At 39.9% G+C, this 25,410-nt stretch overlaps 1 protein-coding gene across 1 annotated transcript in view; it reads left to right on the forward strand.

Moving 5' to 3' along the window:
• The window catches only part of PRCP (prolylcarboxypeptidase), a gene marked incomplete at both ends in the record, with an annotated part of 71,861 nt that overhangs the window by 25,072 nt on the left and 21,379 nt on the right, over positions 1–25,410 (forward strand). Inside the window, 3 exons of the mRNA XM_080714235.1 lie at positions 17,835–17,975; positions 21,053–21,154; positions 25,151–25,332. Of these exons, the coding sequence (XP_080570361.1) occupies positions 17,835–17,975; positions 21,053–21,154; positions 25,151–25,332 (425 nt within the window). The remainder of the gene's footprint in view (positions 1–17,834; positions 17,976–21,052; positions 21,155–25,150; positions 25,333–25,410) is intronic.

Raw genomic sequence — 25,410 nt, forward strand, 5'->3', positions numbered from 1 at the left:
CTACCTAGTGGAGGATAACTAGTGTTTTAGCGTGATGATGTGGTCTGTTGCTTAGACATGGAACTGTTTCTTTTCAAAAAATAGTTACTCATCAGAAATAGAGGTTGTAGCCCCTGGTGTCCTTTGTCTCACTAGAGTGGAACAGGAACCAAAAAGTTTGAGAATAATTAGAATATCACTTTCTATTAATGTCTTTAAACAGTTTGGGAAGAAAAGAACGGAAGGGGAATATGCCTTGTTAACTTCTATCAAATGCTAGGGGAGCCTGACGGCCTTGGTACTTTCACAAGTTAACCAGTGCCATACTGTTCAGAATGCCCACAGGCAGGGCCTGGCAGCATCACTCATGAATGTGCCATAGTGTTGGCTGCCACTGCTCAAAAGACAACCTTCTGTTGATTGCTATTAAATAAATACCGCTGATGTCATACACTGGTACCTCTTTCTTTGTGCTCTTTCTTGGGTGTATTACGATTTTGTAACACAAACAAACAATTGAAGAGAGACCTTCTTTTGTAACCTGGCTTATTCTTGTAGTCATCTCCCACCTAGACCATTGAATTAATCCTTCTCTTTTTGTTTTAAAAAAGAAAATCATTAGGTCATCTTCCACAGAACAGCCAGAGTGATCTTATTTGAAACAGAGCAGAATAAATCTTGTCTTATAAGTCTCTCATTCCCATTGCCCTAAAATTTTAATTCAAATCCCATATAGTAGACAATTTAGAAACAGATTTTAGGGAAACCACAAAAACTCATGAAGTCAAAAGAAACTTGGCAAGGCAATGCACTTGTGTGCAGAAGGGTGCAAGCACACTGGGTGGGCAGTCTGCTCAGCCTTTTATTTCCTCACACAAAGGCCACTGTGCCGTTCCCCATTGGCTGGAATATGGCTTTTACAATTGAATCAGGTTGGCTAGCTTTCACTGGGCAGATTTTTACAAAAGAAGAAACATGAAACCAGTATATCTGAGAGTGAAACATGTAGTGTGTGTACAAAAGTTGCAAAATGGATATCTAGGCTACAGTTACAAAATAAAGCCTGCTAGTTTCTATGTGATCTTGTAACTTCCATAGAAAAGATTGTTTTCCTTTGTAACAGCCAACAGCCCTCAGTCTCAGTCTCATTCCAAATCACTCTTCTTGGTTGACAAATTTTAGACACTGGGATCTCATTTCTGTTTCTAAAGCATGCCAAGCTCTTTCTAATCTGTAGACGTTCCTTCCTTCTTCCTTCTCTTCTTTCCTTTCTTCCTGGCATTGCAGCTAGGGGTTTTATCTCTGAGGTACATCCCCAGCATGTGTGTGTGTGTGTGTGTGTGTGTGTGTGTGTGTGTGTGTGTGTGTACTGGGCTTTGAACCCATGGGTATTCTACCTCTGAGCCACACTTTCAGCCCTATTTTATTTTTTATTTTGAAACGGTCTCATTTACGTTGTGGGGGCCTCACTAAATTGCTGAGGCTGGCTGCAAACCTGTGATCCTTCTATCTCAGCCTCCCAAGTACTGGGATCATGGGGGAGTGTTCCACCACGCCCAGCCATCTCTAGCCTTTAAAAAATTTACTTTTGAGACAAGGTCTTCCTAGGTTGCCCAGGCTGGCCTTGAACTTGTTATCCTCCTGCCTCAGCTTCCCTAGTAGCTGGGATTACAGACTTCCATCACTGAATCTGGCTGAAGTTTTTATATTTTATGTTTCTTCTTTTTAGTGTTCTTTCCTGGATTGACTCCTTCAGACTTTACCCCTAATGCTATCTCCATGGAGAGGCCTCTCTTTTTTGGGGGGGGCAGCTGTAACAAGGACCTACAAACCAGAAGGCTTATTATAACAGAAATCTATTCTCCAGTTCTAGAGGCCATAATCCAGAATCAAGGTGTCAGCAGGATTGGTTCTTTCTTGGGGGCCCAGAGGGAGAATGGTTCCATGCCTCTCTCCCAGCTTCTGTGGTCATTGGTAATCCCTGACATTTCTTGGCTTGCATCTGCACAACTCCAGTCTCTGCCTCCGTGGTCATGTGGCCAGCTTCCTTTAGAATGTTTGTGTCTTCAAGTGGCACTTCCCTTTCTGTGCTTCCTTTGTGTCTCTTCTCTTTTTATAAGAGCACCAGTCATGTTGGATTAAGGCTCCCCTACTCTAGCATGACCTCATCTTAACTCGTTATATCTGCAATGATCCTATTTCTAAATAGAGTCCTTTGCAGAGGTTCAGGATAGATATGAATTTTGGAGGGAATGATATTTAACCCAGTCTACCGCCTCTGAATTTTGATGTAAAGTATGCCTCTTTAGTGGAGTCATATCTATAAGCATACTTACCAGTTTTTTAAAATAATTCCTGGTGAGTAGTGAACAGGCACTTCATTAGACCACATGGCATACATATATTGTACTTGGTTTTGGACACAGCATCCATCAGAGAGAATGTTAATTGAACCAGGGTGTGAGCAGGATTATGAGGATCTTAGAAATAGTAAAATAGTGCTATATGGGCCGGGCACGGTGGAATACACCTGTAATCCCAGTACTTGGTAGACTGAGACAGGATGATTGCAAGTTCGAGGCCAGCCTCAGCAACTTAGCGAGACCCTATTTCCAACTGAGAGGTAAAATAGAACTGAAGGTGTGGCTCATCACAGTCAAAACTGAATTGCTCAGATGGAGAATATTTGAGAAGTCATTACTGCAGGCGAATGCAAGATTGGATTATAAGTTACAGGAATCACAGGACTGACCTCCTGTATGTAAGAAGCATGGTGTTGCATTTTGGGGAACTTGGGGTATCTTTATCCCCTCTCATGTTACATACATGCCTGCATCTCTCAGATATGGCACAGCCTGTGCGTAGTGGTATTGGGAGAATAGATTGTGTGTGTAGAAACATTCACAATAGATCATGAAGAAAAATATAGTAATATGTCATATTTCATACAACAAGAGAGTATAAGCTCATAACACTTTGAGAATATGCTGTATTTTATGCTTTTTATAAGATTATCTTTGAAATGCTAACAAATTGTATATGAGTTCTGGCAAGAATTTTTACACTTCAAAATGGAACACATTCAGTATAACCTTGAGTGCTTTGCAAGTCAGCAAGCAGATCATGGCAGGCTTTGTCTGTGATGGAGAAGACCTAGTAGTTCTGGGTATTCCCAGCTGCATGGAGATCAAGTGTGTCACCTCAACTTTCTTGCCTTTATGTATTTGTCATAGCCTTTTGATGAAACTATCATCCTAGCTCTATCCAGCCACAGAAATTCCATGCCTCAGAGAAAATCCCATTCTTGCTGAGGCATGGGTCTCTGCTGAAGCATGCCACCAACTAGGCAGGTGACCGCCCCTGTTGAGTCAGCCCCAACCTCAGGGACTCTGGAGGTCAGATACCATACTGCACTTCTATCTCTATTTTCAAATTGTGCGTGCACACTCTCTCTCTCTCTCTTCTTTCTTTTCTCTCTCTTGGGCACTGCAGATTAAACCCAGGGATGTCATAACTCTAAGTTACACCCTAACCCTTTTATGATTTTTTATTTACATTTTTGTGGCACTGGAGGTTGAAGCCAGGGGCATCCTACCTCCCTCCAAGCCATACCCCCAGCCCTATTTTTGTTTTCACAGTTTGAAACAGGATCTCACTAGGTTGATGAGAATCTAATTACTTGCTGAGGTTGTCCTCAAACCTGTGATCCTGCCGGGCATGGTGGCACACGCTTGTAATCCCCGCGTTTGGGAGGCAGAGACAGCAGGATCACACAGTTTCGAAGCCAGCCTCAGCTACTGAGTGAGGCTCTCAGCTACTTAGTGAGACCCTGTTTCCAAATAAAATATAAAATAGGTCTGGGAGTATAGCTCGGAGGTAGAAAGCCTCCTTTGGGTTCTACCCCCAGTACCATCAAAACAAAAACAAAAACAAAAAACAAACAGAAACCTGTGATCCTCTTGTTTCAGACTATCAAGTACTGGGATTATAGGAGTACACCACCATGCTTGGGCTTTTTATTTTGAAATAGCACTCACTAAATTACTCTGAGTGCTGACCTTAAACTTGTTATCCTCCTGTCTAACCCCACCCCCCAACTACTGGGATTACAGGTGTGCCTCACCATGCCTGGCTGTCTTTTACTGTCTCTTCTGTTAGATAACCTTGCCCCCTACTTCACTGATTAAAAAACTAAGATTCTGTATTTTAGCTAAAGTGCATTCACTTCTCGTTCCCACTTCACCAAGAAAGGTGATTCCTTCTGAACCTGTTTCCCCATGGACAAAGGGCTCCTCATTCTGCCCAAGTTAAATCCCTCCTTCTGTGCTATGGACCCTCCCTCCTGCCTCCTGAGGCTCTCCTGCCTCAGGTATCCCCTGTCATCTAGCCTCTCAACTCTTCCCTCTGATTACTTTTTGTCCTCAGGCATTAAACGTCACTGATGTTTCTTAAAAAAACTCTAGTATTAGCCGGGTGTGGTGGTGCATGCTTGGAATTCCCACTTGGGAGGCTGAGACAGGAGGATCGCGCAGGTTCAAAGCCAGCCAGCCGCGCTGGCTTAGGAAACCCTGTTTCCAAATAAAAAAGTATAAAATAGGTCTGGGAGTGTAACTCGGGAGTAGAAGGGTTTCCAGGAACCCCAGTACCACCAAAAACAAAACAAAACAAAACAAAACACCCTCTAGTATTAGAAAATGTGTTCTGAAAGTTGGTCAAATCAACATTTTGCAGCATTGTTGGATTTACCAACCACTACTCTGCTGCTGAATGAAACAATATGATGCATAATTCATAGAAGATGGCTTTGCAGGTAAAGTTACTGTGCCTTGATGGAGAGCCACAGCTTTAAAGTATTTCTAGCCTCACACTTCTAATCCCAGCATTTGGAAGGCTAAGACAGGAGGATCGTGGTTCAAGGACAGCCTCAGCTACTTAGTGAGTCCCTTTGTAACTCAGTGAGACTGTGTTTCAAAATAAAGAATAAAAGTAAGGCTGAGGGTGTAGCTCAGAGGTAGAATGCCCCTGGGTTCCATCCCCAGTACCACACACACACACACACACACACACACACAAGTTTGACTATGACCCTGTCACAAGGTCAGGGTACTTAGGTAATATACTTGAGTAGAATGCTGACTAGTCTTCTTACACACACACACACACACACACACACACACACACACACGTTTGAGTGTGACCCTGTCACAAGGTCAGGGTACTTAGGTAATATACTTGAGTAGAATGCTGACTAGTCTTCTTCCAACCCCAGGCTGGCCTTTGGTCTGTTACTTGCAGTTACTCATTCATCCCTCTCTTTCTTCCTGCAGCAGAGTGCAGGCAGCTCCTGCTTCCTCAGCAGCCTGGGAAGACGATTTTGGGTTGGTCTTCCATTCTAGGTTTGAGTTCTCCCTAAGGCATGTGATCTGTCACTGGGGAAAAGATACATATGCAACCACGGCATTCTGCAACTCTTCCAAAGTCAGCGACAGACCCATAGAATAAACCAACCTGCGCAGACTTGGGAACTTTCCTCTCCGTTCTCATTGTTTTGGGTCATGATGCTCTCTGAAGTTATGTTGGCTCCATCTCTAGCCATCATAGAGCCAGGAAGCATGCATGCATTTATTCTTCCTATATTTACTAATCTTCTTCTACACATGGTGACAGACAAATGTTCCTGACTTGTTAATTGTCTGTTTCTAGTGGCCCCATTGCATTCACTGTTGATTTAGAGATTTGTTTTTATTTGATCACACTATAGAAAAAGATGCCATCTCTAGAATCCCCACATTCTCTTTTGAAATAACTTCTCCACTGTAATAGTAACCACTATCCTGAATTCTATCAGCATCCTTTTTCTTTTCTTTTTCAAGTCCTGGGGAAGCTAAAATCCCAGCCCTATTTTTATTTTGAAACAGGGTCTCAGTAAATTTCTGAGGCTGGCCATGAACCTGCAATCCTCCTTCCTCCATTTCTGAAGTACTGAGATTATCAGCATGTACCTCCACACTGGCTTTAGCATACATTTGAACCCTGACTTTAAAAAGAAGGGAAATAGTTGCCATATTTCACTGACACAAATATATGTTTATTTAGAAAACAAAGTTTAAACATAATTGCCATCTCAGTGTTCCTGTCTTTTGTCTAAGTTTGGTCTTGCCATCTAAATTCTCATTTTGTCCTAAATTTTAAGAATCCAATTTAAAACTTAATGGTCTCTTTCACTTTACCACTTAAACAACAGCGCCCTCTGATGGCATAACATTTCCCGAGGTTGGTGGAGTGATGAGCAGCACTTCTGTCTGTCGTCTGTCTGTCTGTCTATTTTATTTTACTGGTACATGGTAGTCTCACATCATAATGTAGTTCACAGTGATGATGACACATACATGCACGCAACACTTGGTAAGCTTCCCCACTTTCTCCCTCCCTATGCCCCTTCCCCATACAGGGTATTGGGATTGACACTGATTCCTCACACATGCACTTACCAGCAGTGGAAGTGTTTTCTTCATTAATTTAACCCCACATACCCTCACTTGGACCCCTTCATTGCTACACTAGGGTTTCTCCTTCATTGTCTAAAGTCTCTCTTGTATTCTGATTACTTCCTAGCTTCCACAAATGAGAGAACATATGACCCCTCACTTTCTGTGACTGGCTAATCAAAGTTTTCCAAGTCCATCCGTTTTCCTGCACATGCATAATTTTGTTCTTCTTTATTGCTAAGTGTTTACTGTGTGTATATCCCATAATTTTGTAATCCATTCATCTGCTGATGGACACCTAAGTTGGTTCCATAATTTGGCTATTGTGAATTGTGTTGCTACAAACACGGACATGCATGTATCACTATAATATTTTGATTTCAGTCCTTTTGGAAAGATACCCAGGAACTGGATCATATGCTAGATCCATTTCTAGTTTTTTGTTTCTTTTGGAAGTACTGGGGATTGAACCCAGGGGCATTCTACCTTTGAGCTATACACTTACCCTTTTTTTTTACTCTTTATTTTTGAAACAGGGTCTCGTTAAGTTGCACAGGACCTCACTAAGTAGCTGAGGCTGGCTGTAAACCTGCAATCCTCCTGTCTCAGTCTCCCACATACTGAGATTACAAGCATAAACAACTATGCCCAGGTCATTCATAATTTTTTGAGAAATCTCCACACTGGTCTCCATAGCAGCTGCAGTCATTTGCAATCCCACCAACAGTGGAGAAGTATTCCTATTTCTCCACGCCCTTGCCAGAATTTATTATTATTTGACTTCTTGATGAGTGTGGTTAGATGGAATCTCAGTGTGTTGAGTTACATCTCCCTGGTTGCTAGTAGCACTCTGATAGGAGTGTAATCACTGGCCAGGGGATTCCAGTTTTGCAAATTCTTCCTGAACCATGGGAAGTCATGGGCCATGCGGCCTGCTCACAGAGTTCTCAGCCACGGTGCTGCCAGATTCTTCCGATGACACTATTTGCTGTTGTTTGAAAAGACATTTCTTGGAATGATTTAGATATTCACAAGGACATCCCTGTTTTAGCAGTAGAGCAGAGTATTTTGATTTCATAGCAGATTGGAAATTTAGCATGTGATTCCCTCTTTGGGGCTCTTGGTCCTTGGCCAAGGGAAGTTACTGAGCAGTGCAGTTATTGCATAGAGTGTTTGAATCCATTTTCTTACCATGCATATACTACTTTTAAAACATGAATTTAGGTGTTGTATATACCTGTATAGAATTTATCAAAGCTTGTCATAGTATCTCAAGAACTAACTACTAAAACATAGCACATTGATAACAATTTTAACATTAATAAGGGGACCTCATATTCATAACCATGGGGGTGCCACAGATTTAGAACTGCACTTCTTTTTTTTCAAAATTACAAAAGGAAATTTATTTCAAAAGCATAAGGAAACATTTACATTTATCTATTTATTTATTTATTTATTTATTTATTTATTTATTTATTTATTATGTTGGTACTGGGGATGGAACCCTTCTACCTCGGGGCTACACTCCCAGACCTATTTTTATTTTTTTTTAAATTTGAAAACGGGGTCTCTTAAGCCAGCGAGTCTGGCTTTGAACCTGCACGATCCTCCTGTCTCTGCCTCCCAAGTGCGGGGATTACAATAACAAGGTGATAAACAGGTGTCTTGTAAAGTCTTTTATGCAAAATTTTGAAGCAAAAAATCCTAAATTATAATCTATTGCCTTAGGAAAGCAAGGGAAACAATGAAATGGTAAGGGAAAGAAGACAGTCAACTCAGTATCAAACTTGAGAAGAACTGCATTTCTTCAGTAATTATTTATGAAGTATCTATCTTGTACAAGAACCTTGTGGTAGTTGTTGTCATCTTGCCTTTCAGACTATCCATTTATGGGTATAGGGAGCTGGGTCTCTAAATTTTTCCACAATGGGCTCTCCCTTCTCCCTATCAACTTTTTCCCTTCTCTTCCCCCATTACTTATTTCTTCTTTTAATAAATATTTTATTTCTATGCATCTCCTTTAAAATGATTTGAACATGTTATGAAATACTATGGAAGAAAGGATGCATTTTTTCCTCCTGGTGAATAAGGACAAAAGAGCATATGAAGAGATGAGTGTCTTATTATATGGAAAGATGGTTTCATTGGAAGGCCGTTTCTCAGGAAACTTTCGCCTTACTTGTTAAAGTAAAAACCAAGGCTCGGGGTGTAGCTCAGTAGTAGATTATATGCTTAGCATGCGTGAGGTCCCGGGCTCAAACCCCAAAACAAACCAACAAAAAGTGTAAACCAGACCCCTAGGGTCAGCAGTGAAGAGCAGGAAAAGATGTTTCCTGTTTCTTAGACTCTTCTTCCTCTTAGAGGGACTTGTAATAATTTCCTTTGCCCTTACCACACTATCTTCAAGGGGTACTATTTCCCCTCTAATTCTTTAAGGAGAATTTAGTCTCCAGTACTTCCTGTATCTTCATTATAGAGATGAATGAAGCTACAACACTTAAACAGGTTTTTGAAAGGCCTTGATGTAATAAAGGAGAAATAAAAAGGGAGTTGCCTGATAGCTGATGGTTTAACTCACAAGATACTGGCCTTGCTCTCTGATCTTGTTCTAGCTCAGATCTACTCTGGCATAAGGGTAAGTGTAGTAGGACCCCACTTCTGGACACCCTCCCTTCTCTAACTATGGGCTTGACATCTGCCTATCCTCCCCTTCCTTCCAGGTTTTGGTTTCTTCTTTGAGAACTTGCATCCTTTTGATGTAAAGATGTCTATCCATCAGGGGAGGTCAAACTTGCTCAGAAGTGTTGTCAGTCATAAGAATTCTTAACAAAGTGTAAAACCACAATATCCAAATAAATATGGGACACACACATCAAATTGGGGAAGAAGATCTTATTTTATTTCAACATCTCTGGATTAGAGTTGGACATTAGAGATCCTTCTTCAAGGTGCTTTGATTTATTGGAGGTCTGAGTTCACTATTTTGGCCTTCTTTATCTCTGAGTATACTTTTTGTATCCTTCATAATATTTCTATTATCTATTTTTATTAACCTGGGTTCCTAAATAAAACCAACTGTGTAGTGAGTTTTCTAAAGCAAAACACTGCTGAGAAAGAGTCAGTATGATTTTGTTTTTGTCAGTGTCTGTCCTAATGAGTTAAAATCATAGCACAGTGAGAATTGAGTGAGAACAGTGAAAAGACCACACTCCACATATTTTGTAGTGTAACTGTTAGTAAATGGCTATTGGTTAAGTCCATTTCTCCTCTACATGGTGATGAAGGGGAAGCATTTAAAACATTTCTTGGGCCATATTCTAGAAAGAAGTGTGTTTCTTTCTGAGGCCATCATTGTGTTATTTTTATAGCATTTATTCTTATTTTTGGTTATTTCAATAAACAAAATTATAAAAAAAATTTCCAGCTCTGCTGTGACCTTAGCCAAGTCATCTGACTTCTTTGAGCCCAATTTCCTCAGTTGAGCAACACAAATAAAATGGTTTCTAAGGCCCTTTCATGTTGCAATTCATAAAATATTCAGGAGCCCCGAACTGGAAGTGGCATGTAAGTCCCAGTTATTAACAGCAGAGGGCATACTGCCCTTTGTGTGCTTGACCATTAGGTACTAAAAACTACCCTTAAAGCAGCTGGAAATTGATATTCCTGAGATGGGAAGCAGCCAAGAAAATAAAGAATATTTCACTGCATATTTTCAGTTGTTTCATATTCAGGGGAAACACTCAGAAAACAGGTGATTTTGACATTCTAAAAAAACTTTCCTTAATTCTTTGATAGCTTCATTCTTTCTTGCTGTCTAAGTAATCTATCTCTGAGTTGATGTGCAAATGGGATGGAATGTAGAGCTAACATTTATTTAGTACTTATTATATAATCAAGAATTTTATTTGATGCTTAAGGTGCATTTTCTCAATGTCCACAGCAATTCCTTGAAGGCTCTATAATCTTTATCTTCTGTAGAAAATGCCTGGGCTGAGAGGTGTTAAGTGACTTGGCCTTTCAGCTAGTAGAGATTCAAGATCAGCTCTATTAACTCCGAAACTTGCTTTTTTCCACAAGAGGGAGATTTCTCCTCTTTTCCCCATTCTAAAGAGTTAAGGCTGATTGCTATGAACAGGAGTAACTTGGGTGGTAGCCATATGAGGGAATCTGGTTCTCCCTGGTTCTGAAGTTCTTGTGACCTTCTATATTTAAAAGGTTTTCCTTTGGCAAGAACTTTTTACTATTTATATATAACATAACCTATACAAACACATATCCACATTTTGCAGTTTGAAAGCCTTAGACTGCATTATTGAACTGTGATTCTTCGTAGGCTGCTTCTAATGGTTTTGACAATATTTCATTTTTTATTTTTAGTTTTTTTGCAGTACTAGGGATTGAACCCAGGGGCATTCTACCTCTGAGCTATACCCCCAGCCCTATTTTTATTCATTATTTTGAAACAGGGTCTCACTGAGCTGCAAAGGGCCTCACTAAGTAGTAGCTGAGGCTATCCTTGAACCACTGATCCTCCTGTCTCAGCCTCCCAAATGCTGGGATTACAAGCATACATTACCACGCCTAGCAATAATATTTCATTTTTTAAGAGGACTAGGTCTGAAAGTTAGTGGGTAAGGTGGAAATCACTGCGGCAGAATTATCTCTTAGCATCCCATGGGAAGTTCCCTTGCTATAGAGCTTGTATTTCTTTTCTTTACATCTAACATAACTAGTCTTTTCCCCTTTATTGGAATAGATTGTGGTTTTTCATTACCATTATTGTTGTTGAGCTTCATATAATGTAGTTGGCTTGTATTTAGGGCTAACAATTTCTTTTGTTGTTACTTGGGTTTGAACCCAGGATGCTTTCTGCCTTTGAGCTATACTCTTAGTCCTTTTTAAATTTTTTATTTTGAAATAGGGTCTTGCTAAGTTGCTGAGGGCATTGCTGAATTGCTCAGGCTGGCCTTGAACCTCTGATCTCCCTGTCTCAGGCTCCCAAGTAGTGCAGTTAAGGCAGGAGGCAACACATCCAGCTGAACTGGATGTGTTTATAAACTGAAGATATGTTTAAACAGTTTAAACTGAACTTTCAGTTTAAACTGAAATCTTTAAACATCAGATGCTTAAGGTAGTAGAAGTATTCTCAAACCTAGATCAAGAGGAGGAATAGCAAACTCATGTCTTATTTTGGGGCTTATTCTAATTCAGTGTTTCAAAACCTTTGGCTGTACATCAGAGACATCTGTAGAGCTCCTTAGAGCACAGGTTGTTGGGCACTGCTCCAAGGGTCTGGGATTTAGTAGATCTGGGATTCAGCCAGAGGAACTGCATTTCTAACACGTCCCAGTTGTAGCTGATTCTGCTGGGCCTGAAGCCTCATATGGAGAATGGCTGCACTAACTGTAATGGAAGGTGGTGAAATTACTGCGCTTCTTCCCTTAAGTGTTTCTTTTGCTCTCATGTTTAGGCTATATAGATGTAGTAGAGTTAGTTTAAGTGAAACTCAGGGTTCATGGCTCATTTTCTCTTTGTTCTATTACTTAGTACTTAAGAGTTCAATACATGCTTGTTGAGTGGGTGATTAAGAAAATGAACATATGGTAGCCAGGCGTGGTGGCTCACGCTTGTAATCCCCGCGCTTGGGAGGCGGAGACAGGAGGATCGCGCAGGTTCGAAGCCAGCCTCACTGGCTTAAGAGACCCTGTTTCCAAATAAAAATATATAAAATAGGTCTGGGAGTGTAGCCCAGAAATAGAAGGGTTTCCAGGAACCCCTTTTGGTACTCCACCAAAAAAGAAAAGAAAAAAAGAAAATGAACATATGTTATCAAAGAGGTATACATAGGATTTGAGCATCCTAATTATATACCAAAGCCAAATAGATGGCCTATTTTCCTGAGAAGTAGGCAGTCCCTAGACTAGTAGAGCTTTTATTTTAGGACTATACATGGTGATAATCATAGAGATCAAGAAGTATGCAGTTAGGTGCAGATTAGAGACACATATGTGAAGCTTGTTATGCAGGTGTGTGCAGATGGAGCTGAGTGCAGGAGCCCTATCTGCTTTAGAATGACCCAGAGCAGTTTTGTGGTGTCTAGCTTAGGGAGGCTGGAGCAGCACTAGAACGGCAGCTCATATCTGCACCAGCACAGTCCTGCATTCCCACTCCTGTCCCTCCACTGCACTGAGGAACTGGGCCTCTGCAACTTTAAAGGCTCAGTGCGGGTCTGTATTATGAGGTAACAAAATTTAGATAGCTGTACATAAATCTTACTGTGTTACAGGATTTGATAAGTAGATTTTAAATGGTGAGTTAAAAAAATCTCAAAGGGTAAGAAAAATCTCAAAAAATTTATCTGAAGTTCAACCAATTTTACATTATTTTGTCATTCTTATTTTGTGACATGTTTTCTGTTAGCTGTCTTGCAAAGTCTCAGTATCCTATATGTTTTGTCTGTCTCAGTATGAACTTTAATTCCTTTAAATACCCTCTACTATTTTATTTTGGTAGTGGGATAGAACCCCGGGGCATTCTACCTGCAAGCTCTACCCCCAGCCCTATTTTATTTTTAATTTTGAAACAGGATCTCACTAAGTTGCTGAGAATCTCGCTAAGTTGCTGAGGCTGGGCCCTGACCTATGATCCTCTTGTCTCAGCCTCCCAAATACTGGGGTTATAGGTGTACACTGCTGTGCCCTGCTTTACTTTACTTTTTTATGTGAAAGTATTTTCAAGTAAATAATAGACAGCATGACTTTAAAAAAACGTTTTGTTTTGGTACTGAGGATTGAACCCAGGGGCATACTACTTCTGTGCTACACCCCAAGTCCTATTTTATTTTGGAACAGGGTCTCACTAAATAGCTAAGGGCCCCTGGCTGTCCTTGAACCTGTGATCCTCCTGTATCAGCCTCCCAAATCCTAGGAATTACAGGTAAACATACTACTATGCCTGGCTACATTCTGTCTTTAAATCCTTCCATGTACAACTGTAAAACTAAAACATTTCCTTATGTAGCCAAAATAATATTTTTTTTAATTTTATTTTATTGGTGCACTGTATTCATACATCATAGTGGGATACAAACTTTTGTAGACATACATGCACACATCGCCCAGTCAGCCCCCACCCGATCCCCACCCCATTCTCTCCCCATCCCTCCCTCCCATGCTTGGCTTAGTGGTTGACATCTAGTATTATAGCAATTTATCCAAAATTAAAAATGATAATCTCACATAACAGTTTCATTTGTCTGATACCAAGCTTTTGATGACTTAAAGATAACATTTCAATATTTCTTTTTGCTTTCTTTCTTACCAGAGAATATTTTTTTCTTTTTTTTAGGTTAAACTATCATATATTTATTTTTCAGAAAAAAATCTATCCTGATATGGAATATGGACTCTAGATACCCAAAACAATCTCGAAGCAAAAACAAAGCTAGAAGATGTATATTTTCTGATTTCAAACCATATAAAGCTACAATAATTGAAACAGTGTAGTACTGTTCTAAAGGCAGATATATAGACCATTGGAGTTAAATACAAGCCTAGAGCTAAATTCTTCCCTATATTGTCAAGTTATTTTTGACAAGGTTTCCACGAAGATTTGGTGGTGGAAATAATACTCTTTTAACTAAATATTGTTGAAAAATAATAATTACATGGAAAAGAATAAAATTGGACCCTTACCTAATCCCATATACAAGTATTAACTCAAAATAGATAAAAGACCTAAATATAAATCTTAAGACTATAAACTTTTAGGAGAAAATCTGGGTCATAAAACCTCACAACATTGAAATTGGCAGTGATTTCTTGGATATGATTTCAATGGCACAGGCAACAGAAGAATATACAAACTCCCTAAAAAATAAAAGAAAATATTGTATATCCAAAGACAATGTAAACAGAGTTAAAAGTTACTAATAGAATTGGATAAAATATTTCCAAATGCTATATCTGAAGATATATTAATATTCCAACTAGAAATCCTAAAAATTAACAACAATAAAGGCAAACAATACAATTTAGAGATAGGTAAAAGACTAACATAAATAATGAATCTCCACAGATAACCAATCTTAGTTGTCTGTTGGATGGAAACTCTTGTTTCTCTGGTTCTGGTGAGTGTTACCTATTTCTTCTTTGTAGTTAATCTCTTTGAGTATTTTCTCTAGCGCTGGTTTTGAAGACATAAATTCCTTCAGTTTCTGTTTGTCATGGAAGCTTCTTATTTCTCCATCTAATTTGATAGAAAGTTTTGCTGGATAGGAAATTTTTGGCTGGAAGTTGTTTTCTTTCAGAGTTTGGAATATGTTACTCCAAGCCCTTCTGGCTCTCATGACTTGGTTTGGGAAGTCTGGAGTGATTCTAATTGGTTTGCCTCTGAATGTCAGTTGGCCCTTTGTTTTTGTTGCCTTTAAGATTCTCTGCTTGGCTTCCACATTGGTCATTTTGACAATTATATGGCATGGGGATCCTCTTCTCGGATCCTGTCTAAAGGGAGTTCTATAAGTTTCCTGGATCTGTGTATCAACCTCTTGCTCTATATTTGGAAAATTTTCTGCTATTACTTCCTTGAAGAGGTTGTTGATCTCTTTGGTATCACTTTCTTTTCCCTCCTCTATTCCAATTATTCTTAGGTTAGCTCTCTTAAGATGGGCCCATATTTCTTCAATGTCAGATTCCTGCTGTTGGATATCTTTTTCTAGATTAGAAACTATGCATTTATTTTTGGATTGCTCATCTTCTAAGAGCGAGATTCTGTTCTCCATGTGGTCTAATCGGTTGTTTGTGCTTTGAATTGAGGCCTTTACTTCATTAATTGCATCCTTTATCTCTTTTTGGCTCTCTCTGAGTTCTTTTTGAAGCACCTCTATTATTTCTACAGTTATTTTCCTGATTTGATCTTCTAGAAATCTCTGATTTTCTGTTTTATCAGGTTCTGATGTTGTGGGGTTGTGCACATTCATTACTTCAGTGTTATTCCTCTTTCCCATGATTTCGGAGGTTTGTGCCTTCTCTGGGTTCTTCCCTTGGGTCACTATGGCTTCACTTAAGGTGCTCTGGATCTCGAGTCTGTATTATCTCAGACCCTACTACTCCTTTACTGGGTTGTATCACAGAGTCTCCGACCCAGGGAGTCGATAGAGGCTGCTTTAAACTACGGGGGGTGCCAGGTTGCACGCTCTCCTATGGTGTGATATCTCTGCCACCACCACTCCCTCACTGGGTCAAGTCCCAGGAGCCACAATACTGGGATTTCTCCTCTGTGGCCCGCAATTTGACTCACTGTTCTTGAGTACGTAGATGTAGCTGTACTGGACTCGGTGAATTCACTGCTGCTGCCGCTGCCGGTGGCAATATGGCGCCTCTGCCACGCCCTCGGCCATGAGGCTGGCGTATTTTTTCTTCTCTGGTTTTGATTTCTACTCTGAATCCCTGCAGCGTGTGCTGAGCTCAGCCACTGGGAGCTTTAAATGCTGTCTGCGCCGAAAGATCCCGCCTGGCTGTTCCGCATCGGCTCACCTCGGCTTGCTGTAGCCGTCCGCTGAGTTCGCCGCTGCCGCCGGCAGTATGGCACTGCTGCCGCGTCCTCGGGCGCGTGTGTCTCCTCTGTGGCCCTGAGCTCTGTTCTCAGTCCGCTTTCTCTCTGGAGCCTGGTGGTTTTTTTGTTTTTCTGGTGATGGTGTTTTCTGGCTATGAAAGGCGCTCTTTTTGTGGTAATGGAGATTGGTTGTTAGCGGGACTCTTAAGCCCCGCTTTTCTCGGTCGCCATCTTCCCGGAAGTCCTCCAAAATAATATTAATGCTCTTAAAAGTCCTTAGTATCATCACTTTGTCTGTGTTAAAATTAATCTACTTTCTCCACATTGTCATTTAAATCTTGTCTGTTCAAATTAGGCTTCAATTCAGGATCATTGCATCTTATTATGTTCCTTCAAATTCATTTAACCTAGAGCCGGGCGTGGTGGCACACACTTGTAATCCCCTTTCTTGGGAGGCTGAGACAGGAGGATTGCACAGGTTCAAAGCCAGCCTCAGCTACTTAGTGAGGCTCTCAGCAACTTAGTGAGACCCTGTTTCCAAATAAAGTATAAAATAGGTCTGGGAGTATAGGACAGAGGTAGAAAAGCCTCTGGGTTCCACCCTCAGTACCACACAAACACACAAAAAAATTCATTTAATCTAAAATAGGCCTTTTCCCATACAGCCTTGTCATTGCCTTGTGGAGTGTCCCTTCAGATCTGTCTCATGGCCTCTTCAGGGCCGTCAGCTTACTCTCTATTTCCTGGAACCTGGTCATTAGATCTAAGGTCTGGATTAAGATATCAGTGCAATATTTGGGGCAAGAATGATGTATGTGTTTCAAGTTGTGTATGTGTGTAAATACATAATCCCTGCCAATGCCACTATTAATAGATACACACAATTTCTATTTGTTAATTGTGTGTGTGTGGGGGGGGGGTACTAAATATTGAATCCAGGGGTGTTCTACTACTGAGCTATACCCCAACACTTTTTATTTTTATCTTGAAACTGGGTTTTGCTGAATGGCTAGATGCTGGTCTTGAACCTGCAATCTTCCTGTCTCAGCCTTTAGAGTACTGGGGATACAGGGATATACAATTTCTGGCTTTGTCAATGAAAAATTAATTAAATAAAATAAGTGAGAAAAAGTAGTGGGCTCATATTCCTATTTTGATTTTATTTTATTTTATATATTTATTTTTTTGGTGGTACTAGGGGTGAAACCCAGAGGCTTTCTACCGCTGGGCTATACTCCCAGACCATATATATATATATATATATATATATATTTTTTTTTTTTTTTTTTTTTTTTTTTGGAAACAGGGTCTCACTAAGTTGCTGAGAGCCTCACTAAGTAGCTGAGCCTGGCTTCGAACCCGTGCTATCCTCCTGTCTCAGCCTCCCAAGCGCAGGGATTCTAAGCGTGCGCCACCATGCCCGGCTATTTTGATTTTAATATTATGGTGTGTGTGTGTGTGTGTGTGTGTGTGTGTGTGTGTGTGTGCCCTTGTGCTTATTTGACAAGTGCTCTGCCTCTGAGTTACAGCTATTGTGTTTTTAAAATAATTACTTGATTTTATAATTATATCATTGCTTTTACAGTGAGAATCTTGACCACCAATAACAAACATTGCTTTATATTACCATATAAGGAAAATCATTTCAATGTCAATATTACTATTAATAAAAAAACGAGTGAAGTTTAAGGTTTCTTTTGATTATTTTTATAGTATGGCTTCATTTAAATGGAAGAATTAATTTCTTTTATATTGACTCATTTAATTACTTTCCCTCAAAATATATTTTGTCTGGTTTTGTTTTTACCATAGGTTGATCATTTTGGATTTAATAACATGAAAACATTTAAGCAGCGATACCTACTAGCTGATACATACTGGAGCAAAGATGGTGGGTCAATACTTTTCTACACCGGTAATGAAGGGGACATTATCTGGTTATACAATAATACGGTATGTACAGATTTATAAAATTCCCCTGCTCATTTGCCTTTTAGTATAATAAAAAAGTCTTGCAGTATTGACGACTAAGCATTATTGTTCTTAATTGTAGAGTTCTTAAATAACAAAAAGGCAGGGTAATAATGAAAAAGTACTTGAAAAGTTTAAAGAAGATTATCCAAGAAGCCTGCAAACCCAGCTTCAAAGAATTACAAGTGAAAAAATTTAAATACTTTTTTTTGAAAGTTGAAGTTTAGTTTTTTTCTCCCCCTGTAAATCCAAGCTTATTTCTAGATAAACAAGATATGAGGAAAGGGACATAGGAGTGTTATTCATAGAGATTGTTTTAATTATGACCTCCAAAAGGCCAGTGCAAAGGCAGGGAATTTTGTATGTTTATTCAGTGTTGTGTTTTCAGAGTCCAGGACTCTATTGGCAAGGTAGTAGGCATGTGGTATTTGTTAAATGAGTCAATGAGTAAAACGGAGACAAAGCTGAGGGGGAAAAGAAAAGAAGATGTATGTTTGGCTGTTAAATAGGAATGGGCAAAGATTAAGTTGGAGCTGTATTGTAATTTAGGTTTCCTATTTTATCACCTTTCTTATATTGATGAGGGTTAAAATTAGCTTGCTTCCTGACTATATTTTCTGTTATCTTTTATGGTATTTAAATCCACTAACAAAACATGGTTTAGGAGGACACATGAAAGGAAGAAATTCCCCTTTTCAGTATCAGAACTGAGACTAGAAAAATGCTAACTTTCTGCTACAAAGCTAGTCTGTAAATTATCACAAAGTGGGGAATAATCATATTATCTCCAATGCCAATATATGGCATGTGTTTGATATTCAGGAATTCTCAGTGAATGTTTATTTAACTGAACTGATTTGAAAGTAAAGATATGTTACTTTTAGCTATCCCACTATCACATTCCTCTATGATTATTTCCTTAGGAATATTAAGAATCTAGGCACACAAGCCTGTAATCACAGTACTTGGAAAGCTGAGATCGGAGGATTGCAGGTTCCAGGCCAACCTCAGCAACTTAGCAAGATCCTGTTTCAAAATAAAAGTTAAAAAGGGCTGGGAATATAGGTCAGAGGCAGAATGTCCCTGGGTTCAATCTCCAGTGCACACGCACACACACACACACACACACACACACACCCCTACCTAAATATGTTTGTTGCAAATAATTTCCTCAGATGTCTGTTTCTTTTAGAAAAGTGACAAAAATAAAACCAGGACTTCCTTTCCATCAGATTCCTGCTCCATTATTCTGTGAAACATCACTGGCTGCCTTGTTTCTTTTCTCTCCCTTGTGTGTGACTTTATGACAAGGCCACAGGGCAGCTTCTAGGCAGTGATTTGCCCAGCTCCTTTCATCCTTTGATATGGGCAGGTAGCTGTTCCTGCCTCAACCAGACCCCACTGCTCTATAAACACCGCAGCAGAACTAAGGCTTGCCGGGGGATCCCTGATCTCCGTGGGGCAGAAAGAGAGGTATTCCAAGCAGAGGCAGTTCCAGAGAACTGACCAGAGGCAGGTAAGGGCAGGTCCTGGCTCTCCCTAGTCTCAGACATCTTCCTCTACACAGTCAAATGTCCCAGCCAGCTGCACATTCACTCCCGGCATTCCTCTTTTGAGAGGCAGTGGAGTATTTTGGGTAAGAGCAAAGACTTCAGCCAGACTCAGCTAGTTGGGGCATATGTCTTATTTTTTTACAGTATTTTATTGGTGCATTGTAGTCATACATCTTAATGGGGGACAAGATAGCAGAGGCATATATGCACAAATCACTCATTTAGCTCTTTCCTTTTCCCCTCCCCATTCCTTCCTTCTCATGTTTGGCTTAGTGATTGACTTTGATATGTTTGTGAATGTACATCATGTACATTAGGGAATTTCCCTCTTCCCCCTTCCTATCCCCCCCCCCCAGGTCACCGTATTTGCTCATCTATAGATTCTCCTTCTTCATTTAGAGTTCCTCCTATGACCCATTTTCTCCCTAGCTTCCACATATTAGGGAGAGAATTTGATCTCTTATTTTTTGTGACTGAGTAATCTCGTTTAGCATAATGTTCTCTAGTTCCATCCATTTCCCTGTAAATGATGTAGTTTTGTTCTTATTTATGACTGAGTAAAATTCCATTGTGTACATATCTCATAGTTTTATAATCCATTCATCTCTTGATAGACATTTTGGCTGGTTCTATAGTCTGGCAATTGTGATTTGTATGGCTATGAACATAGACATACATGAATTAGTTTGGTAGTTTAGTTTCCATTCTTTTGGGTAGATACCCCAAACTGGTGCCTGATACCTTGTAGAGGCACTCAGTTGATATTAGCTATTACAATTTTTTTCAGAACTGAGTATTGAACCCAGAGGCATTCTACCTTCAAGCTACAACCCAGCCCTATTTTTATTCTTTATTTTTTTGTGTGTGGGGATGGAACCGAGGGGGAGGGGTTCTACCTCTGAGCTACACCCCCAGCTCTATTTTTTTATTCTTTATTTTGAAACAGGTCTCACTGAGTTGCAAAGGGCCTCACTAAGTAGCTGAGGCTGTTGGCAAACCGCGATCCTCCTGTCTTAGCCTCTCAAATGCTGGAATTATAAGTGTGTGTCCCCACACTGGCTTTAATGATTTATTTTTTAATAAATAAGGTTATTCTAAACTTCCAAATGGGTTTAGTATGCTTAATTTTATTGTTTTCTCTTTTATTTTGTGAATGGCTCTGGATAGGTGGCTAACTTAGATACCTTCAGTTCTTTCTTAGAATATTTGGTAGAGTACAATTTGAAGACTGTAATGTTGATTCCAGGGGTGGAGGTACTGCATAAGAAGACTTGAAATGACTAGTAGATGAGCAACCTGGGTTTATTTTGAATTGTTTCACTCTAGGACAGGGTTCAACAGTGGAATTATGCATTTATTTGTATAATTATGACATTTATTTGTAGAACATAAATTATGTAGCTTTTCAGAGAGGTCTTTCTAGTCTCATTTAACATCTATTTTATAAGGTTGAAAAAAGTTTCAGTGACTTCTGATTTATCTTGTGAACCTGTGAACTCTTTCTAGGGGTTCATGTGGGATGTGGCAGAGGAACTGAAGGCGATGTTGGTGTTTGCTGAACATCGATACTATGGAGAGTCTCTGCCCTTCGGCGATGACACATTTCAGGTAAGTATACTTTTTGCTTTTAAGAAGAAAAAAAATTTTAAGCTTAGATCATTTTATACTTACATGCCTACTGTGAGATAGCTTTAATGTGGACTACCTAAAATCTCAATAATTTGTAATTAATCCTTTCTATTTATGTACATTTTGAACAAATTAAGGTTTTTAAAGCCATATTGTTATCTTTTGGATATTAGCCAATTTTTAGTTCAGGCTGCCAGGCAGCTTTGGCCAGGTCAGTCTTATCTTATGGTTGCAGAGACAGTGTAGGGGGCCTTCTCTTATTTCAAATGTATCAGGCAACAGTTGTGGTATGTACTCTTGAATGATTGGTCCTGCCACTTAAAAAAAAAAAACAAGAGTATGTAAATTTTCTTTTCTTGTTTTTTTTTTTTTTGGTGGTACTGGGGGTGGAACCCAGAGGCTTTCTACCCAGGCTACACTCCCAGACCTATTTTTATATTTTTATTTGGAAACAGGGTCTCACTAAGTTGCTGAGAGCCTTACTAAGTAGCTGAGGCTGGCTACAAACCTGTAATCCCCCTGTCTCAGCCTCCCAAGAACTGGGATTACAAGCCTGTGCCACCACACCTGGCTTTATGTAAATGTTTTCTAATAAGGTACTTTTCAATGAAATATAATGAGTAAAATAAGGACAAATAGGTTCTATGATTCAGTGCGATTAACTGACCACTGGGATTTCTTTCGGTCTGTGTTCTTCTTACAAGAGGCTCTGGCCGTGGCCATGGACTCCAAACCTAATAAACCCTAGCACTTCTTCCTTAGCTGGGTCACTTACAGTCTACCCTTATAACTCTGGTTATATTAATTTTCCACTTGTACTGTCATTTACTTAAAGTTTTTCTTCGATGAACTTACTTTTTTTTTTTTGGTGGTACTAGGGATGGAACCCTTCTACCTCCAGGCTACACTCCCAGACCTATTTTATGTTTTATTTGGAAACAGGGTCTCTTAAGCCAGCGAGGCTGGCTTCGAACCTGTGCGTTCCTCCTGTCTTCGCTTCCCAAGCACGGGGATTACAAGCGTGCACCACCACGCCCGGGGATGAACTTACTTTTTAAATTTAGCATTCTCACCAGGCGTGGTGGCGCACACTTGTAATCCCTATGCTTGGGAGGTGGAGACAGGAAGATCACGCAGATTCGAAGCCAGCCTGGCTGGCTTAAGAGGCCCTGTTTCCAAATAAAATTATAAAAAAAAAAGATTATAAAAAAAAAGACCAAAACCAAAAAACAAACAACAGCAACAACAAAAACCACCTTAGCATTCTCTTAATTGAGGGCTTGTATACTAAAAATGTTTGTGGGCTACCTAAGATCACCTTGGGTATTGTCAGTTTATATGTTATTATGCTTTGGGGGAGATTTCAGCTAGAAGAACTTGAGGTGAGTCATTTTTTAGTCTGCTTGTTTTGAAAGGAATATTTTATTTTTATCCTCAGAGGTGTTTAAGAGATCTCATAAAATTAATTGTCAGGAGCAGTGGCACACACCTATAATTCTAGTACTTGGGAGGCTGAGACAAAAGGATGGCAGGTTTGAGGCCAGCCTCAGCAACTTACTGAGACCCTTAGCAAATTAGTGAGACTCTCTTTCAAAATAAATATTAGAAAATAGGACTAGACATATAGCTCAAAGTAGAATTAAACCCAGGGGGGTTTAATCCCCAGTATCAATAAATAAATAACAGATTACTTAATGAATAAGTCAAAATGTCTCAGAGTTATTAACTTAAAGCAGAGCAATTTGCTGGTAGTTGTTGGACTACATGCGAAACTCTGTTCTTTACCTTTGTATTTGTTATATTCAACTGATTAGAGGAGTTGATGGGTTCTGACACCACTGGGAAGTGGCCTGCTGTGCACATAGAAACAAAACCCCTCCTAGGCTGCTAAATGGGTGCTTTGTTATCAAAATGGAGCTAAAGCCTCTTCTCAATAGCTTCTTTCCCTTCCTGTGCCCACAGAATCTATCAGTAGCATGAGAGACTTTGTAGATATTATTTGAGGATTGGAAAAGAATCGCATCTGACTATGCATAGTGCCGTAAAAACTGGAATTAAGGAATGGTGGTAGACAGGAGGTGAGGAGTCAAGGAGCATACTCTTGGTGAGGGGATGGCTAAAGGCATAGGTGGCACATAGAGGAGAGAGAGGAAAGATGGGGCTCTGTGATTGAGTGCCCAGTGAAGAAAGAAGTCAAAGACTGGTGAGAACTGAGCATGCAGGTCAGACAGGATAGCCCGATTGAGGGATGTAGCTGGTGTTAGTTAACTATTGCTGTGGGATTCTCAAGCCTTGTGGCTTCAAACATCAACAAGCTGTTAAACTCAGGTTGTTTTTTTTTTTTTTTTTTTTTGTACTAGGGATGAAACCCAGGGACACTCTACCTCCTAGCTATACCTTGAGCCGTATTTTTATTTTTTATTTTGAAACAGGGTCTCACTGAGTTGCAAATGGCGTAAGTAGCTGAGGCTGTCCACAAACTGCAATCCTCCTGTCTCAGTCTCCCAAATGCTGGGATTACAAGTGTGCGCCACCATGCCTGGCTTTGAACTCAGTTTCTTGAGTGAAGAGTTAGGGGTGGCTTAGCTGGGTGGGTCTGTTTCAAGGGGTCTCTTGAAGCCCAGATGTCAGCTTGGGTTGTATTTAGATGAAGACTTGACTTGGGCCAGGATATCCTCTCTATCCATATGGAAGTTCCACTTGAGTGATAAAATTGTGCTGGAGGTTGGCAAGAGCCTCATTCATTTCCTCGGAGGCTTCCTGAAGGGCCTTCTTGAGTGGCTTCATGACATGGCAGTAAACTTCCTCAAAGATAGCGGACCACAAGAGCAAGGTGGAAGCTGCCATGCTTTTTTTTTATGATCTAACCTAAAATGTATCAGAAATATCACCATTTTGGCCATACTTGATCTACTGCTACATTTGATTCCTTAGGGCCATGTCACTAATTTCAGCTTGAATTTAAAGGAAGTGGAATTAGGCTTCATCTCTTGAAGGAAGTAGAGTCAGGAATTTACAGATATATTTAAAAACACACATTAGATGCCTCCGTTTCACGGGACTCTTGTTTTATGCATCACTCACTTTCCTATACTGCAGAGGGAAATTGTTCTCATGCAGGGAGCTAGAGAATCAGGGAACTAACTTTGTGAATTCTTTTTCTATCGGGAATCAATGCCTTGTGCTATCTGTTTTCCAGTGCCTAAAAAAAATTTTTTTTTTCTTTTGCAGTATTGGGGGTGGAACCCAGGGGCATTCTACCTCTGAGATACACCCCCAGCCCCATTTTTTATTCTTTATTTTGAAACAAGGTCTCACTGAGTTGCAAAGGGCCTCACTAAGTAGCCAAGGCTGTGTGCGAACCGTGATCCTCCTGTCTCAGCCTCCCAAATGCTGGGATTACCACCATGCCCTCCTAAAAAAAAATCTTTTTTTTTTTTCTCTTCCAGTTTTATAGTTGTTTCTCACAGGTTGCCTAGTCTATTCCAGCTGTTGATATGACCAATGTTATCTTCCAGAAGAAGAGTGGGCTGTATTTTTCCTGGTGATCCTTACCTATGCGGTCCAAGGATTTAGTTCATCTTTGTCTAGATAGTGAACATTTTAAATGTGTAAAGATTCAAAATAAAAGTTATAACATTTATTAAGTCTGTTAAGCTTAGTTTTATATTCTATCACATTTGCTGTTAAATGTTTCTTATAATTTGATCCTATTTCTCCAACCACACCAAGGTCTTTAGTTAAGTAGCAAGTAAATGCAAAATACATACGGTTTGGCACAAACTTCAAGATCATTTTTTATGAGTTATTTAAATGAGCACAGCTATTATGTTGACTGAGTATTTAAGCTCATTTGCCTGGAAATTCTACTCAGAGAAAATCTTATGTGACTCTGGCTCCCTTTTGGATCTGTGTTATACCCAGGCTGCTATCATGTGCACATGTATACCCATGTTCATTGTTATTTTTCTTTAGGATTCCAGAAACTTGAATTTTCTGACATCAGAACAAGCTCTGGCTGATTATGCTATGTTAATTAAACACTTGCAAAGAACAATCTCAGGAGCTGAAGATCAACCTGTCATTGCTATCGGGGGCTCTTATGGTGGCATGCTTGCAGCCTGGTTCAGGATGAAGTACCCTCACATGGTAGTTGGGTAAGTGCATTTATGTTGGGCATTAGTGCTTCTTAATAATTGTCGAGGCAAACTTAGAGACTTGTTTGGGGAAAACAT

Source organism: Muscardinus avellanarius, assembly GCF_963383645.1.
Source record: "Muscardinus avellanarius genome assembly, chromosome: 1".
In the NCBI taxonomy this organism is placed as follows: domain Eukaryota; kingdom Metazoa; phylum Chordata; class Mammalia; order Rodentia; family Gliridae; genus Muscardinus; species Muscardinus avellanarius.